Consider the following 15,694-nt stretch of genomic DNA (forward strand, 5'->3'; position numbering starts at 1 on the left):
ATAATTAGGACTTGGCCCTCAAGTACAGCACATCGTTATAATTTCTTCAGACGAGAGTAGCAACAGGCTTAAAAACAACGTTGTGTACAAAAATACAGCTTCACGGTAAGAAACACTCGAGCTCACAAGTTGAGGGACTGAGGCTGGAGAGACGTCAGCCTCGACAGGCACATGGCACTTGAAACAGTGAAAAACAATCAATCCAAACGTTGTTCTTTAAACGCATGCAGGGATGCATTTCAGTTTTAAAAAAAGGTGTGTTGTGCCCAACGTGTTGTGCCTTGGACGTGTGTTGTTTTGCTCCATGCGGAAAGGTCTCAACATACATTGAAAACACTTAACTTCAGACAACATTTGAATTGGCGGTGCTCACTGGTGATAGAAGATCCTCATGTGAGGTGAAGGAGAAGCTGCTGGTGTGCAATAGTTCACCTTATGCACTGAAACGTGAGCAGTGTTAACATTGCACATAACATTGCAACATTTGTGTCTAGTTGTTATTGTTTTTAGACAAAACTTTCATTAACTCATTGGATTGATTAGTAGTTGGGGTAGTAGACATCATTTCATGGTTGTACACACACAACTTCTTCATTCTGGAATTTCTCACTTGGATAATACCGATTTGTTTTTAGGATTCACTCCCTGTAAACTCATATGTCAATAACTATCTTGTACTCTGTCTTTAAAGGGCTAATGTATGCTTGTATACCCGACAGACTGTAAGCACTCAATGGTAGACATTGGGACAAATCAATGACCAAGAGGGGGGAAGGGGAGGTCGCAAAAGGCTACACTTAGGACCTGAACCAGGTCCCTTTTTCAATGCAGCCATCACTTTTGTTTAACAGGAGTTGAAGGTAGTGTGCATAATTAGTGAACACATGATGCATTATTATTGAGTGCTTAAAGCTAGGCTAGGCAATTTGGAGAAACCAGGCCCTTGCACAATGACTTCAAGGGCAAAGTTCACTCAGTAGGAGGTAGGTAAGTAGACATCCAATCATTTCATTCAGGCTGAATGAAATGGTTAGATGGGCTTATCTGCAACGGCTACAATTACCAATGTTTTTTTTTGTTTTTGTGAGAGACATGATTTCTTCATAACTGCTGGTATGCATAGAGAATTTAAACAAATCTAAAATAAATTGCCTACTGTAGCTTTACTCAATGAAACCCATCCCAGTGATATCTTTCTCTCTGTGAATAATTTTGGTTTGTGGAGATTTTCCATGGTTGATTCATTTAAATGCTGAGCTCTGTCATAGAAGGCCTTTAGGTTAGGGGTGGAGCGGACATGATGTCAAGCACCTCTACCCTTTTTGTTAGAAAACTGTGTCTTTTAGTGAAATATTTTTGAGGAAAAAGTGATGGCTTCAGTCAAAATAGGGACTAAGTGCAGCTTTAAGGATGCCGCTCAGTAAAATAATTTAATATTTTTTGCGTCATTTTAACTTTTATCAACTTGAAATAAAAATATACCTGAGTGCCAGTTTATTAAAACATAGGACCCAATATAAAAAAATGCCCATCAACTGAATATTTGATGTGATATGGTTATACCTTCTGGTAAAGGCATTGCTAAAAATTCTGGCAATAACCTTTTTGACAAATATCTATTCATTATCCACAGGGTTCAATAACAGATCTCGCCCTGCCATGCAACAGAAATTGTGCACACAACTGCTAGCGAACATATATATCTTTCGTGCAAAAAAATAGACGATGGCATGCTTTATAAAAACTTTTCAGTAAACAGTCAATAATCCTCTGGAATATTTCCCTCAATGTTGCCCAAAAGTCTCGCAAAATATAACATGTCCGCCTCAATCTGAATAACATGTCTCTGACCTGCATGGCAAATACCACGCCCTTCACACAGAGCAAGCAGCAACTGGAGATATGTCTACTCAATCTACTCATTTGTAGAGAAAGGTGAAATCCATCAAAAAGGGTTAGAAAAAAAAACAAAAAAACATTGAAAATAAAGATATATATATATATATATACCAACTGTATATTTATATTGTTAAACTGTACCCCTTCCCAAAGCGTATTCATAGACTGCACATGTTAAAGCAAAAAAAAAAAAAGCGTGACAGAGAGATCTCCTCCAAGTTGTGATGTGGCGACCCATGTGCCACCGCCTCTTCCGCTACACCTCACCTCCACCCGGTGACTGCCTCACAACAGAGGCAGGGTGTCCGGCTGTAGCTCGCTTATGCCCTCAATAAATACCCATACGGTCCCCATCCTTCCGTGGCCTTGTATCCGAGTTGTGGTGGATTCACTGTGGATGACACAGCCTTTCTGAGCGCTGTTACTTCAGAGCTAGCTGGGGGTAGCTAACATTTTGACCGGTGTTTCAGAGCGTTGCCCGAGACAATCTCCCATCAGTCTTTGCTCTCGCTGCGTGTCCTCCTGATGATAGAGGAGAAAAAGCCGGTGCCCTGCGGCGTGCCCATCAACATGGGCGCCTTGTTCTTGTGGTCGATTTGAATCTGGGGGGGGGGGGGGGGGGGGGGGGGGGAGAGAGAGAGAGAGAGAGAGAGAGATATGCAGTAGTTAGTGTGAGGTGGTAGTATAGCTGAAGGGTACATGGGCGCCTTGTTCTGTTAAGAGAGAGAGGACATGACCTGTAGTTACTGTTGGGTGATGTAACAACGTTGTCCACCATGGGACTAGTCTTGATATAGTTCAAGAGGGAAGACATATTTGCTGTTGTGTTTTGGTTTGAGGAAAATCCTTGCTACAACAGCAGATTTCGTATTTAGTATATGTCTAAGTCTTATTTTTGAGGATATTTTTAAAATGCATTGAGAATGCAATGCTGTCTTCCAACTATAAGCGCTCAGATCTCTGTTTTCAATACTGTTCAATATTTAGTTTTTTATCAGCACTACAATCCAGTAAATAGGCTGGAAATAATAACAACGTATGGAAATAATAATACATGATTGAAATAATAACATAATTCATATTCTATTTTAGTAAGGAACATGTTATGTTATTTTATGTTTATATATAAAACAGTGAGGAGCTGTAAATCACAGGGTTATAAAGAAGACATGTTTGCCATCCCAGTCTTTCTGTTTAAGGTTAGCATTTGAGATCAATTGAACAGAAGACATCCACCATTAAGGCTTTGCTATTATGCACCCTTACTTAATTATGCAGAGCATGAAGTGGTCGCCAGAATTTTTTTTTTCATTTGCAGTCGAGGGACTCTTTGCCTTCAAAAGGTAATCGCTGGTGCAACACACTTGATCCCCGAATCAGCACCAATTATCATCCTGTGTGGACTGGATGATGTATTAGAAAAGTAAAAGAAAAGTATACATCTGTTGTACAGACCTAACAACCTCTTTTAAAGATGGTTTGAAAATATGTAGGGAACAGAACAGAAAGAAAATAATTCTCTGTGTTCCCCTTCAATGTCTCCAAGCACAATACGCATCGCAACAAAAACAGGGTTTTACATGCAGGAAAAGTTCATTTGATTTGGGAAAGAATAATATAAAAGAGAGAACATCATGTTTAGTGGTAATGTGTTCTGGAGCAATGTACCAGAATGACTTATGATAGAGGAACATCGTAACTCAACCCAAGCCATTTCTCCTGGATGATGTCTTTTTCTGGAAGCTCTTTCAGACCTAGTTAACTGTCGAAAGCCTCCAACAACAGATGGCCTTAATGGTGTCAAATGTGTTATGCATGCAAGGGAATGTAAAGTGCATCGTTGTTGTTGTTAATAATTAGTTAGATTGCACCCCCCGTGCATTCGCCTCTGTTGTTTTTCTAAGGGCCTTTGTCGGATTGGCTGATTCAAATTCTGCGGCAACACACGTGAATAACTCGCCATGGAAATCATCTTAACAAACACAATTATGTATTGCCAGATCCCAAAGTTGGTCGTCGGTCATGTTCCTGCCAGCGCATGGGAGTACAAGAGCACTCGGCAGACTACTCCTTTTGTCATGCATCCCGATTCTCTCACGTTGCGGGAGCGATCGCTATGCAAATCAGGGCCGCACTCCATCCACCAGGCCGTCACAGGGCTGGCATTGTAATTAAAACCAAACAGATCAACACAAATCGAGGAGTTTCTTGGGATAAAATATGAGCACATTCAAACAAACAGCCACTTGTGGAAGCAGATGCTCAAACACACACAAGGTAGGAAGATGTGATCGCGGTGTCGAGTGTCTCAGTTGGATTACTGAGCAGAACCGGGATGCAACACGGTGTTAACTCAAAAGATGGAGCGAGGACATGGAGACAGCGCCAGAGAGGTGTGGTGAGATGTGGCTCTTTCACTGTTTAGGATCAGGCATTTTAGAATATAATTTGGATTTGGATTAGTCAAAAGAAGATTTTAAAATAGAAAAAGTAGGCAGGCCTCAAAAACAATCCATAACGATTTGTATTGCTTGTTTGTGTTTGATATATTTGCTGTCTAGCACAGACTCTACTACTACTTTGCTCCTTATGATGTAAGTCAAACGTCACGACTCCCTGAATATCTGCAGTCTCGCTGTCGTCTATGGTGTGGCAGAATACATGTTGCGTGTTCGACGCCTTACCGTGCAGGCGGCTTGCATCCAAGGCTCTCCATCGATCTGCATTGGGAGAGACTTTGTGGTCCTGTTGATTACAAACAAGACACAAATGAAGGTTATGAAGTGGATCTTTAATATTGGAATATCGCACGAACTAATGACTCTTCTACTCTATTTATATAGTCAAAAGTAGATGTTATCTGTGATATGAAGTAAACCTGGATGGCTTGCTCATTGTGTGGATGCGGTTTGAAAGAAGGAATTAGTTGGGTTGCAGAATTGGAAAGTGATATAATAGTTTCTTGTAAATAATTTTGTTTGTTTGTTTTCTTTTTGCTTCAGGCCTCAGATGTGTGTGGTAAGACAGGGGTCAGGGGTCAGGGGTGGGAGGTGAGGCCGACCTAATGGTTACAGAGGAGCACTGGGCCAGACGTCTCCCAGCACTCTTCAGACCGGTGTAAATCTGACCCATCTCCATGGCTCCCTCCAGCCCCACCACCTCCAGGAGCTGGTCCGAGATGTCTGGAAGCAAAAACACAAGAACCAATGGATGATATCAAGTCACTATTGACCGGGGTCCCAGCTGTGTTTCAAAGGGCTTCTGAGGCCCAATATTTACGACAGCCTCTGATTGTGAGCCTTGTGAAGGGCAAGGAAAATCTCCCCCATCCGAATGAAAGAAAGAGTAGGAACACAGATCCTTTCTCCCAGAGATTGTTAGAAGGGCAATAGGTGCCAAGTGGACACTGGGCAGACATATAATGATCTCAAATCCCTCTCTTAACAGTAGCCACAGTTAAACAAGGTGATAACAAACTCAACTGGGTAAACCAATGTTTAACTTTGGCAAAAGTACATAGCAAACTTTGACAAAATTTAAAAAATAATAAATAAATCAAGGTATTCACTTATAAGGAGAGAAGAAAAACAACATATGCTCAATCATTAAATTCTCAAAATGTTAACTTTGCTTAGCATCACGAGTGCCAATTTGATTTTGAATTAAAAGTGGGAGCAGGTAGAAGAAAGGAGAGAGGGAAGAAAGGACGAGGCTGGGTGTGAGCAAAAGAAAGAGGAGCAACGGGGAGAAGAGGAAACAATTTAGCGAGAGGTAGAGCCAGAAAAGCAGGACTAACTAGAGGATAAGAGCGAGCTAAAAGGAGAGCGGCGGCTCTCCGCGGTTGGCCTTCCGCTCCTGAACACCGGAATATTCCTCCGCTGAAAAAGGGAAGGAAAGCCACACGAACGACGTGCCACAGACACAACAGCTATTAATTAGATTGCACCGGCAACGCAAAAGCAATCTTCTGTTACTATAATTATTAATATGGCTTCTGTTTTGAAGTTATGAGCATTGATTTTGTCCCGGCTGGAAGCCCTGCGTCTTGCGGAGCCCATCTGTTTCTGCGGACCCCCCGCCCCCCTACCCTCCCTCAATTGAAGACTCAGCCTCCTCCAACTAAGGAGCTGCTTCTTGTCGGCTGGCCGCACACACACACACACACACACACACACAAACGCACACACACATTTTAAGGCGGAGTGGCCGATCATGGTTATGCACTTAGCGCTGTCACGTACGCCATTGTAGCCAGTGTTGTTGAGGTGCACATATGCCTTTGGTGTGTATTTGTCTGCGTGCATGGATGTGTTTGTGTACTGTGGACGTGTGAGTGTGTCCCATGTGTATTGGAGTGCACACGTGTGTGTCTTTTCTAGCCTGAATGACCTGTGTGGCGACCCTGTGTCACACTGTAGGGTTGTCAGGTGTGGATGTTGCCTTTGCAATGATTCCCTGTCACCACGGAGACGGACATGTGTCTGACACATCTCTCCCCTCCACCAGGTTAAATGGAACAACAATAAAAAAAACACGTTAGCAAAAGCTCAGTGTACGATTCTTTTGCATGTGTGTGTGCGCTGTGTGTTAGTATGAGTGTGTGTGTACACAGCAAAATTGACCCCGACATTGACCCCTTGGTCTCTCGACCCCTCGGCTTTAATGCTGCTCTCCCTGAATGCCTTCTCACACTAACGCAGAGCTGACAGGTATGACGGACAGGGTCTCCCTGGTGATCTATGTTTGTGTGCGTGTGTGTGTGTGTGTGTGTGTGTGTGGGTTGGATGCTGCATGGCCCGGGGCTAAACACTGTGTGTGACCCCCCTGCTGGACCGGGCACGCAAGCATTGCGTTGCATCGTGTTTCCTTGCGCCGAGCCGCAAGGATCTATGATAGCTGCTTCACTGAGCCGTCAGACGAGCAGCAGACGCTAGCAGGGTGTAGGCGTGGGGTGTATCTTGCACCCCGCGCCGGTGAGACTTTAGGTGAGTTTGGTTGGAAGATCGCCAGTGAAGACATTGGCCCTTTAAATGACTAGAAATGTACTGTTTGCACAATCCACCAGTAATTGTTCACAATAATAGATAACCACAGCTGAGCACTCATAGTTGTTCATTCTATATCTCATGCATGTGCTCCCCTTGCTCCGGAGCAGGTCGTCAGGAAGCACGACGCAACGTGACGAAACGCAACCCATTCACGCTCAGTGTAGCTCCCGCCTAATCCCAGGAGAGCTTACCGTGAGAAAGGCCATGCCTTGCCTTTACTCCCCCCACAAGGTCAGGGAGAGATCATACCGAATCCTTCACCTTTTGCAGGCTAATACCAAAACATAAGACCATCAGTTTGGGCAGTCAAGGTGTGACCCCCGGGTACATTGTGATAAACACTGGGTCAGCGCAGGACAGACTAAAAGGGCTGAAGATGAGGGGAGGCTTTATAACGCCGTTGGTCTTCATTTTTGGGTATGGTCTGGTTACAGTACCTCACAGGTTTGATGATCCCTGTATTGTTAGGTATCCCTAGGTTTCACTGTACCACTATGTCGTGAGGAATTATATGAAAGAGAATTGTTCTCTTATTGTGAATCAACATCGACAGTCAACAACTGCTTGCTTTTGACGTAGCAAATACAATTCTTTTTTTTTTTTGTTTAAGCCCCTTACTGTCGTCAGACAAGGAAATGATGCATTCATTTATAGTTCATCGAAAAATAATAATGGAAAAAGGTGGATTCTACTTAAGATGCTTAGTATAGAGAAAGACAATCAGTTTACCTTTAACAGTTCAGACTGGGCGTTATAGGTGCTCTGAAAAATAATAACGCCATCAAAAATAATAGTGAGGGCCTCAATAATCGTCCTGATTTGACTACAGTATATCAGGACCGAAATAACAATAATATGCTTTTACCAGACTGGTAAACAACTGTTACATCCCATAGAACTGCAAAGGTGTTTCACAGTAATATTAAACTCTAAAAACACACACCCAGACATATAATTGAGTATCAAAACACCTCAAATTAAACTTATTGGACAGAGCGTCTTGTCATTACCATTTTGACGTGTGTGCCTTATGACGTCTCATCCTTCCATATAAGGTCGTTGTTGTGTTAAGTACTGTGTGAGGTGCTGTCCCTGTGCCTCTTTAAGGACAACGGACCAGAGGAATGGATGTCATTCACAGCACTGATGTGTCTGGTTAGACAGATAGTGACAGGGGACACTCCTGAACAAACTGACATGAGAGAGCGAGAGAGAGAGAGAGAGAGAGAGAGAGAGAGAGAGAGAGAGAGAGAGACCTACAAACAATTAAAAGGATGAGCGAGGGATGGAGGGGTTGGGGTCGAGAAATTGAGAGGCAGAAAGGCAGAGTCAGAGAGGTAGAGAGAGAGAGAGAGAGAGAGAGAGAGAGAGAGAGAGAGAGAGAGAGAGAGAGAGAGAGAGAGAGAGAAAGAGCTAGAGAGAGAGAGATACTGAGATTGGGAGAAAGGAAAAGAGAGAAGGAGAGAGAGACAGAGAGGCTAGGGGGAGAGGGAGACAGGGAGAAAGAATGGGACCCGGAGAGAGAGAAAGGGACCCAAAGAACAAACAAGAAACGGAAATAAACTAAAACAAAATCGCGCGGCGATAGAGTGGTCCACAGTGATACAGAGAGGAGCCCAGAGCAGCTGAGGGGGCCTGGAGGGGATGGGCAGGTAGAGCTTAAGACCTGATCCTTCAGTGTAAACCTAATGGGCCATGTCCCCCTCCTCCCCCTCTAAGCCTCAGTCCCGTTCTAAATAATTCACCCTGCAGCTGAGGGGCTTGTCTCCTGGTGTCACCAGCGGGACGGTTTAACAGCTCCTGAAAGGTCAGGGTGTCTATCCCCAAGCTGCACTGCACTGCACTGCGTGTGTGCACGCACGCATGCACACACGCACGCACACATGCACGCATACACCCTCACACACACAGGCACACACACACATAAAAAAAAAATGGGTGCAAATACACACAGATGTACACACTGACACACACACACACACACACACACACACACACACACACACACACACACACACACACACAACACAAGAATGTACACGGACACATGTACACACCCAAACGGGCGCTTCTACAAACATGCACGCACAGACACACAGAGAAACACACACACACACAAACACACACACACATACACACATATACATCTACATACATAGGTGCAGACATAGATACACATGCATGGTTGTGCATTCGTGCTTGGCAGGTATACATCCTCACACATCATCTGACAAGTCAGCAGTCTCACCTTGAGTACACCTACGACACAAACAACACACACACACACACACACACAAACATACACACACACACACACACACACACACACACACAAACATACACACACACACACACACACACACACACACACACACACACACACACACACACACATACAGGCACACACCAAAAGGCAATCAAGGCAATCTTCAAATGACTGGAACAAGAGTGTTAACAACACTCAACTATCAACACAAACAATCACTTACTTGGCCAAATGCATTGTGTGCATTTAGAGCGTATTTCATGGACTTGTCACTTGTTTGATATTTATCACTTGAATTGCCAAATGTGTTAAGGTATTTCCTTAGGAGTAAGGCACATTTAATGACACAAGGTAAACACATTCGTACGTGTGCTCTCCATGTTTTGTGTGTAACTTGCAGGCTGTCATTAGAACTTATGGCAGCATTTCACCGGATTTAGAAGACTCGTGGTCGTAGAAGAACGGAGATTGCATCTTTTCATCCATCCATTTATCCATCCATTTTTCCGCCCAACGATTTATGAAGGAATCCATCCATCCATCATCCACCCACCCATTAATTAATTAATCCATTTATTCGTGTGTTACTTTTGATATCAACGTCTTCAGGGCAACGCGGGCAACGTGACGGCAGAGGTCCCCCCGTGTGCCCCCCCCCCCCCCCCCCCCCCAACCCCCCAGCAGTCTGATCCTGTTAACAGAACGGCCCGCCCGGCGCCGGCACAGCCCATTACCTCGCGGGGGGGACGCCTGCCCCCAGTGACAAGGCTGCACCCCTTTCTCAGCCAAACCAACCAAAGCCCCTGATTCACCTTGTCACCGGTGAAATATTCATGTGCAAGGTGGAAAAAAAGGATGGGCCCAAACTTTGTCCGCGATGGCTGATATGTGAGCAAGGACACGGCCGGCCGACGGCCTTAGAGGCGGTCGTGATCGGGAACTCTCACTGCTGGAAACTTAGTGTGTGTGTGTGCCCCGTGCCGCGGTGCATCTGCCTGTCTGTCTATCTGTCTGTCTGTGGGCCCGTTTAGGAACAACATGCAGTGAATGTAGGAAAGAAGGATTAATGCACAACAATCTAAAAATCAAATGCTCTGACATCAAAAATGAAGACATCTGGTATCCGTCCGGTCATTCATTTGGCCTACCTGCCCTACCTGCGCACACTCTGCCCATGCACTCTTTTCACATAACCGGAGTCTGACACAAGGCTGGGCAGACATCAAGCTAAAGATAGTGAACTAGTCATGTGTTTTGGGGGAGGGGCTTTGGAGCGACGCCTGAAGGGAGGAAAAACTGCCCATATATCTGGCTTAAATCAGTGGCTTTTTTCCTAAAATTACTACCAATTGTTCATATTGTCATGTTGGAAGGATCACTTTTTCATCCAAGTCATTCTCAAGTCATCCCGTGTGTCTAAGGGGTCTTGACTTAATTGATTCAGCGGAATGATCTCCATGTAAAGGAGATATTTTTATTTTTTGTAAAATACTTTATTTTCATTTTGTAAAATGTACTACTACGTTTTCATTTACCAGAATACCAGCGAATGAAGAGACATGTGAATAAAGATCAGGAGGAGGTTTTAGCATCTTTCTCAAGGAGGTAGACTCCATACATTGGGGATCGAAACCCAGTACCTCAGGGTCGTAAACTACTATACTATCCTGCCCACTTACGTAACAAAACGTGACAACTGGTACCTTGGACCGCAAACATGAGCTCCTTTGGGTCCAGCACCGTCGTCCTCTTGTCTTGGGCCTTCTTGGCTGCCCTTCGGTTGACCCTCCTCTTTTTGCTTTCACCCCAGAGGTTGGAGCCGCCGTGCATGCTGGGAATGTTGAGAATGGCGATGCCCTCAAGGGAGATGGTGCTGAGGTCCAAGCTGATGCCGTCACACTTTCATAGAAAGATAGACGACAGAGAAATAGAAGATGGATAGAAGACAGAAAGATAGACAGAGAGGATAAGTAGAAGGGTAAAGACGGAGTAGAGAACAAAGAAAAAGGTCACATAATACAAATGTATTCAAAAACGTATCCATGGTTGCTTGACTAAAGAAAAGGTATTTAGTTATTAGTTATTTAATTGAGTATTCTAAACGTTTAATAGGATTAAATATCAAGGCAGTCAACTCTCACTTCTTTATCAGCAAATACATAGTTGAATGGAACTTTACAAGGATAAAAAATGAATCCTAAAAAATCCTTTACATTATCTTAATGTTCCTTCAACAAAACCTGACTTTAAAAGGCCTGTCATGGTTAAAACCAGCACTTTCCCCTTCAATCCCTGTCCTCTAACAGAGCTTGGATCAGGAAGACCCCATTTTGCAAATATCCTTGAATCAATCAAGTTCCTTCCACCATTGCGTCCAATCTGTTTTTAGATCAGTATTTAAAGTAAATGGTAGCTCGCCTTCCAGTAGTAAGTTCCCATCCAACATTAATTAATAAAGACCTCTGCACTGTGTGGACAGCACTGAGGAGTGGTGGAGGTGGTTGCGGGGGGGTGATGGTGAATCGAATTGACGCTATCTTCATTATCACTCAATATCGCACGCAGCAGGGTCGCGCAGGGCTAATTGCCTGTGTGTTAAGCTGAGGTTCAGTGTGAGTGTGGCGGGGGTGTGGAGAGACACGGAGAGAGACTGAACCACGTCTTATCACGTCAACACGCCTCCAGCGCCACCGTGGAATTGGATAAAATAGGTGATATCTGTAAATAACTCGACGTCCTCTTAAACAAACCAAACATTTTTCTTTAGTTTTTTTTTTTTTGTGCTGCAATTCGATTTAATGGATAATGTTACTTTTAAAAAGATGGAAACTACGTCCAATTATAGTGGAGCTCCACACATGTTAACAAAAAGAACAATTGTAAAACTGGTGAACAAAACCAAAACGAGCATGTGTATCTTCTTTATCTACTTAATCCCCAATGAGGGTTTACAGTGCAGAAAAACACACAAAGCATGTGTTTCGATTTACCTCCACCTCCAGAAAGTCGTGCAGCTTCTTACACGTGGCAGAGAAGGTCTCGGAGGTGCCGAACTCAAAGTACCACAGTTTGTTCTTTGTTCTGGGAAACAAGACATGGGGTAAGTTGCAAAGGGACCAGGAGGAAACAGGAGAGCATTCTTCCCTCGCACATCAAAAACCAAAGCTTGTCCAATGAGAGTGTTTCACTCTTTTGTTCCCCATTTCAACCTCCCGGTCTGACGAGAGCCTTTACAAATACAGTTATAGGAGGGCAAACTACTACTATTTAGTAATTTAGCTGACCCTTCTATCCAAAGCAGTTCACATGTTATTATTATTAGACAGGGTTAGACATTGCATTAATGAGGGGGTAGGAGTTAGGCATCTTGCTCAATGATTCCTGCATAATACAAACTGTGGACATTTGGAATCGAACACAGAACTTTTGCGCATGGAGTCAAACACTGTGGACTATTCTGCCCCTAAGTAGACTGCCGTTCTTGGTCGATATTCACCATGCATGAGACTTTATTCTTCTTAAGCAGGCATCGCTTAGAACTTAAGGACTACAGGAAATACCCTCCCTTATAACAACTGACAACAATTACAATTACTGCTCATTAATCACCCAGTCAATGCATAATGCGCTCCATTAATCACCGTGGATGCGTCATAAAGACACAGCGTAAGCTGATTATGTCAGGCATAGGGGATCGTCTGCAGGCACGCATGGCCACCGTCGGGGGCCCGGTATGGGGGGCACCAGAGGCTAATCTACCTGCTCCCCCTCAATTAACAGAGGACTGGGGAGCTGCTCCCCTGGCCGCCCAGTAGCAGGAGCCCCTCCCTCAGATAAGGCAGGTGATCGATGGTGAGTCACCATCTGCCCCAGGACGGCTGAGGGGACAAAGTGTCTCAGAGTCACAGAGACTAGAAGTAGAATAGGGCAGCGGTGTCTCCAAGTAAAGTACAAACTGGGATAAAGATGCATTTAAGACATCCTGGAGACTTGAGACTTGACACTTTGACAGGCCCGTATTTGGTTTATTTTATGGAGCATGATTGATGATTAGTTATGAACATGTTTGACATTGGATTGTCACAACACTGGTGTGTTTCAATACTCGCTGGTACATTTCGAGCATGTGTTAATGGTCATCCCACACTGGGGATACCGAGTGTTAGCAGAGAGGTTAAGAAAGGAAGAATGGCAGAAAATATTGGTGAAAAACTCGGACAACTAAGAACTCACCTACATTTTGCACAATGTATCTTTCACAAAAGTGACCATACATCACATTTAAAACCAACAAATAACTCTCCTATTATCACCAAACCACCGGCGAAAACACGGAGATGGCAGAACACCCCCAGAGGTACACAGGTGGTAGAAAACCCCAGACTAAAAGAAACAGCAGACCATTCAGCCATTCATCCCCTGCTCCGAGGGGTGGGTAAACCTGTACGACAACAGTGCTGACATGCATAACTGCGCTCGGTAAAAAATGGGGCAGCCGTGGCCGACCCTGAGCCCCACATAGGGATGTATTCCTATACGCAGAGCAACAATCTCTGCAATATTGATTTACTCATTAGGGATTTTGTCAGGACCATTTAGCCTTTTTACAGATGAGCTTTCATTAGGCTAGTTGCAAGGTAGTGGGACCACGCGTTGATTTATAATGTGCAACACGGTCAATAGTCCAGGGATGAGGGATGGGGATGTGTGCAGGAGGAGGATAAAGGCCTGCGCTACTGAACACACTGCTGCATGTCTTACAGCATAGGGCACGTAATGGGATGACCTCTGCCTCCTCCTGTCTGTAGCGTGAAGAGATGTGGTAAAGATTCACAATTAAACCATAGGCAGAACACAGCAAATACAGCTACATTTTAAAACTTTACAACTGCGTGAAATAAAGCTTAATGCAATGTGAGTTTTGGACTCTCTTAGCATAAAGAGTCTTCTTGGTTGTTTTGTGGTTGGCCTAGGCATGGACAGAGATAAGGCACAACATTTGACCATCCTGTCGATTTTCTCCACTTAAACTAACAAGAGCACCGTGGCAACAAATCACCTTCTTATGTCCCTGTTCATTAAGTAATTAGGAGCATCCTATTGGCTGCATCTGATTCTCATTTGTTATCGGTCGACTGCTGGATAACCCTGGATCGGCCTGACGGACAGGCCGGGCTGTGCCGGCCAGCTGACCCAACAGAACACTGATTGATTCCCTGGAAGATGAGGATGTTTTTAAAGGTGAATTGGGTGGATCTTACATTAGCGTAAGTATAATAAAAGTCACTTTTATGTTCCGATTCATTCAAGCCGTCGACCGGCGGGGTCTACATTTTCACGAAGCAACTGTGCCCTCCTTTTGAGCAGTACGTTGTGAACCAGCTCCCCTTCTCTCCAGATAACCGCACGCAACACTTTGGCTGTGCTTTAAAGGCGACTATATCCATGCAAAACGACACATTACCCCATTCATAATGTAGTGGTGAACATGGGATATATGTTGTATTAATGTGCCCGCCGCCGCCTACTACAGGCGCCAGTCAAATGTGCATACACAAATCTGGTAAGACGGACAACCAACAACCTAGTGCATATACAAACGACTGGGCTGGTCGGAAAAGAACAACACAAAGATCATGTTGTGGAGCCGGGGAGGGGAGCGTGGCGGCTCGCTGGGAAGCCCCTGGGGTTGAGCCAGCTGTGGGGGCTGCTGATGATGTCAAAGACCTTGTTCACACCTGGCCTTTAAAACACGTCTCTCAGGTGATCTGATGATGACAGCCGGCTGGGTAAAAATACACGTGTGAACGCGCTGGAGACACATTAACGACTCATTACGATATAGTCATTCTCAGTGGCGTTCCATGTTTTAATGATTGGATTGGGGTGGTCAGGGAACACGTGGAGTCACGTTGTCACCGAGTGCAAACACGTGATCATTTAAATGCAGTTGTCATGGGAACCGCATGTGAACTTTTCTCAACAGTCTTACAGATAACCTGAAAGGGCATTTGTTTCGAAACGGCAAAATAAATGTGAGTAGCTACCTACTGTGTGCTCAGACACAAACAGTTGTATGCTTTTTAAGAGGTGGCTGGTTTTAATGAAGTCTTTTCTGTAATTACCAAAAAACATGTTGCCTAGGTAAATAATAGGTATGTAATTAGTAAAGAAATTACTACTTTTAATTTCAACTTGTCTTTAAGGATAATCACGCTCTTATTTTATGCCAGACTGGCTAGCGGGCAGAATGAAACTAAAAAAAACAGAGAAACTTCCCCTGGTAGCCTGGCTGCTACACGTTAGCTAAAGCGAAACACAAAGGCACAGCACTGAAAAAACAAAAATCGGCGTTTTAACAAATTGCCCCTCCACACCAAAACATGGACGCCGCTGTAGTCCGAGGCCATCAGTCAATTTGCTGCATGGTCACCAACATTTGCTGTGTTGACGAGATGAATACGCCTCGATAGTACCGTTG

At 44.3% G+C, this 15,694-nt stretch overlaps 1 protein-coding gene across 3 annotated transcripts in view; it reads right to left on the reverse strand.

Moving 5' to 3' along the window:
- Nucleotides 1–2,393: 2,393 nt before the first annotated feature.
- The window catches only part of dgkb (diacylglycerol kinase, beta), a gene marked incomplete at both ends in the record, with an annotated part of 45,806 nt that continues 32,505 nt past the window's right edge, over nt 2,394–15,694 (reverse strand). For all 3 annotated transcript variants that reach the window (XM_079744455.1, XM_079744454.1, XM_079744456.1), the window contains 5 exons: nt 2,394–2,501; nt 4,584–4,644; nt 4,961–5,081; nt 10,917–11,112; nt 12,204–12,294. In XM_079744455.1, coding sequence (XP_079600581.1) covers nt 2,394–2,501; nt 4,584–4,644; nt 4,961–5,081; nt 10,917–11,112; nt 12,204–12,294 — 577 coding nt within the window. The remainder of the gene's footprint in view (nt 2,502–4,583; nt 4,645–4,960; nt 5,082–10,916; nt 11,113–12,203; nt 12,295–15,694) is intronic.

Source organism: Pollachius pollachius (assembly GCF_949987615.1).
Source record: "Pollachius pollachius genome assembly, chromosome: 1".
NCBI classification, from domain to species: domain Eukaryota; kingdom Metazoa; phylum Chordata; class Actinopteri; order Gadiformes; family Gadidae; genus Pollachius; species Pollachius pollachius.